General features: G+C 34.2%; 1 protein-coding gene across 1 annotated transcript in view; it reads left to right on the top strand.

Annotated features, from left to right (window-relative positions):
* The first annotated feature begins 3,133 nt into the window (after positions 1–3,133).
* Positions 3,134–3,478, top strand: part of LOC105449784 (putative nuclease HARBI1) — a 2,821-nt gene continuing 2,476 nt past the window's right edge. Inside the window, exon 1 of the mRNA XM_011689168.1 lies at positions 3,134–3,466. Within this exon, the coding sequence (XP_011687470.1) occupies positions 3,134–3,466 (333 nt within the window). The remainder of the gene's footprint in view (positions 3,467–3,478) is intronic.

The following is a 3,478-nucleotide window of genomic DNA, read 5'->3' as shown; positions in this document are numbered from 1 at the left end:
AAACTATACAAGTCACTATAATATGAATTAAAAATTGAAAAGTAAAGATATTCTTCATTATTTTAATATTTTAACATATTAAAAAAATATTTTTAGGAAAAATATATAGCTGTAATAATAAAATAATTAAATAAATTTTTCTACATTTTTTTATAACACAGAAAATTTATTGAAATGAAGAAAAATATTTTTTATTTCATATTTTTCATAAATATTAAGAACTTTTATTATTCAATCATGTGTGATTCCGTAATACTGTAGAAGGCAATACTGGTAATTATAACCAACATTTTTATTACACTATATGTAGAATATATAATGAGAAAAATATATTGTTTGTATAGTGTAATCATTAGCTCAGCGTTAGCGCAGAAGTTTGCTGCAGTGAGATATATAACATACTGGAGTGACCCTTGGGGTGGTGGGGATGGCCGAACTGTGCAACAGTAATGCGAGAATGACAGTCATGCAGCTTGGGGACGTCTGCCTCACTTTAACTGACATTATTAAAATGAGGCAAACGTCCCCCAAGCTGCGTGGCTGTCACTCTCGCACAGCGGCTACTCCTCACCACGCGTTTTCCTAGGGAAGGCTCACTCCAGTATGTGTATATCTCACTAGTTTGCTGTTCTAAAGATTTTAGGTTCGATTCTCATTGATGCGTTGCGTTTTCAAAAAATATAAACCTGCGTAATTAATAAAATAGAAAAATGCGAAATAGTAAACACAGATCAAACTGTAAAGAATAATGTGCAATAAAAAAATAATAATATTTTTATTTTTTTTCAATTTATTAAACCCAAAGAAATTATCTATAAAACTTTTATTTAAAAAAAAAAAATTTTTTATATAGAAAAGTATTTACTTTTGTAAACATTGAAGATTAGAGATCGATCGGATTGTTCACGATATTTAAAAAATCGCTCTTGGATAGAATAGAGAATTGATCAATCGTAGTGAATGAATCGTTCATACGTGATTGCTACTGGTTTACTTGTCCGAAGTCTTGGAGTGATCTTTAGCTCTTAGGGTGCGTTCTACAATGCGTCATACGTTAGTAGCCGTAATCCGTAAGATGTGACCAATTGTAATCAAATATTCTTCTTACTTAACTTTAACTGTGATTGGTCAGTTAATACGACCCGACGACGTAGGACGTATTTTTTTAGAATGGGCTTTAAATATCGAGATTCGAGAACATACCCTTAAGAATTAACTACACGCGTTATATAAAGATGGCACTACGTAAAGTATAACATTTAAAATAATCAAGCGATGTATTGCACCGTATGATACCATGTGTAGCACAATGTGAAATATCTCGCGTATAATACGCGTACAACCCTGCCGGCGCACTCACGCTGGATGTTTTAGGCGTTGGAATTACAGTATTTCTTTCCGTTCGATGCACGAACTTGTTCATTCTCTAATCTCTTCTACCTTTTCGCGATACGATAATAGACTTCAAATACACTTTTATTCGTTCCACTTAATCGCGATCCGTAATATACATACGTATTTACGTTCGACAAATTATTACATTCCCTGGATAGAGAGTTCGGATGGATCGCGGCGAGCGTGGAAACGAGAGGAAACGAATTGCCGAGCGAGCGAGCGAGAGAGAGAGAAAGAGAGAGAGAGAGAACTCTATACTTTTCGGACTGAAATCTCGAACCGATCTTTTATATTTGGATACGCTGAAAATTAGAGATCGATCGGACTGTTCACGATATTAAAAAAATCGCTCTTGGACAGAATAGAGAATTGATCAATCGCAGTGGCTGAATCGTTCAAACGTGATTGGTATTTGCAGTTTACTCGTCCGAAGTCTTAGGCAAGGAGAACAAGCTGATAGTGTTGTATGAGTTTCCAGTTACGCTCCCCCGCCACTACTAGATGGCGCTAAGGTCGTTGAATAATAGAGCAAGAGTTTCCTTGCTCAGAAAATTCAATGCTATTTCTGTTTTGCTTTCTACCGTGAATTTTTAGTAACGATCAGTGACGATTAGTAGTGATCAGTAGCAATCCTAGCAATTAAAGAAATTTGAAGCTCTCTGGAATAATTTAAATCAATTGGGAGCAGTGTACAGTCAACAGCAATGAATCGCTGGGTCACATAGACTGGTGAACTTACCGACTTACTGACTAGTCAGATACGCGTGCCTAACAAGTCAGACACGTCGGTAAGTTCACTAGCTATGTGCCCCAGCGATTCATTGCTGTTGACTGTACAGCAATCCGTTAGTATTGGAAAATCTGAAGTAGTCTAAATAATCTGGATAACCTAGAGAAATCTGAATTCGAAGCAAATATTTATATATATATTTATATATATATATATATATATATATATCATATATCCCAGACAGCACATGATATCATACTGATATCCCGTTCTCATGCTGAATGTTCTGTGATCATACCGATTTTACTGAGAACATTCGTGATAATATCTTTAAAGTATATCCCATTGGATATCCCAGGTAGATTTAATGTATATTCTTTTTACGTACCCAGGATGTAGGAATCGACATAAACGCCATCTGTACGTATCATATATGCACTTTGATGCTAATCTTTTCTCTTCAGTATTTACGCTGTTTTTCCGATTACACAGTGACAGGATGACAAGAATTTCGAAGATTTACGCAACGTAATGTTTATCCAAGGTAATCCGACTTTCACATTTTATTTAGCAACATTTTTTAATATTAAATACATTAATTATGTTTATTCTAAAATTGATTATTCATAAAATCAATCATTAATTGTTATAAACCACTACTAATTTTGAAACCGCTCTCGCACTCTCAGGAATCAGGATTCTCTCTGCTGTCACAGTCGATGAAATTCGTTTTCAAGTATAACGAGTATAACCGTGCATACAAGGAAAGGTCACAAAGGTGACCACAAAGGAAAAAGAGGAAAGCGGAGAAACGAGAAGAATCGTCATAACTAGATAAAATTACAAAATTGTACATACAATAACTGCATGGGTTAAAAATTAGTTATACTACGGACAGAAAGTAATAAAATACTTTCTAAACATTGGCACTTTTGTACACAAAACTTTAATATTAAAATTAGTTTGGAAAAATTTGCAAGCCACTTACGAAATCAACATCTTGACAAAATGCTTCCATTTGAAAAAGCAATTATTAAAGAAGAGGTAGAAATAATTGACGTAGTGGAAGAGGTACAAAACATAAAGGTAGAAAAAAATGAAAAGAGCGGAGAAGCAGTCAATACAAATAATGTTGAAGCTGATGTCACTCAATCAGTAGAAAAAACATGTAATATGACAACTACCATAAATACTGTGTATTTTGAGCATAAGGAATCATCAGACGATCAAAGTAATTCTGAAGCTTCTACCTCACAAACAAAATGTCCAACAGAAAGTCATCCTGACTTAAATGCAGTTGGACCAAGACAATTTGTTCAACAAAACAATTCAACAGATCAAGTATTTGCAATT

This window comes from Wasmannia auropunctata, unplaced genomic scaffold (assembly GCF_000956235.1).
Source record: "Wasmannia auropunctata unplaced genomic scaffold, wasmannia.A_1.0 LD336074.1, whole genome shotgun sequence".
Lineage (NCBI taxonomy): Eukaryota > Metazoa > Arthropoda > Insecta > Hymenoptera > Formicidae > Wasmannia > Wasmannia auropunctata.
Note: the sequence above shows the minus strand (reverse complement) of the source record. Positions and strands in the feature narration are given on the sequence as shown.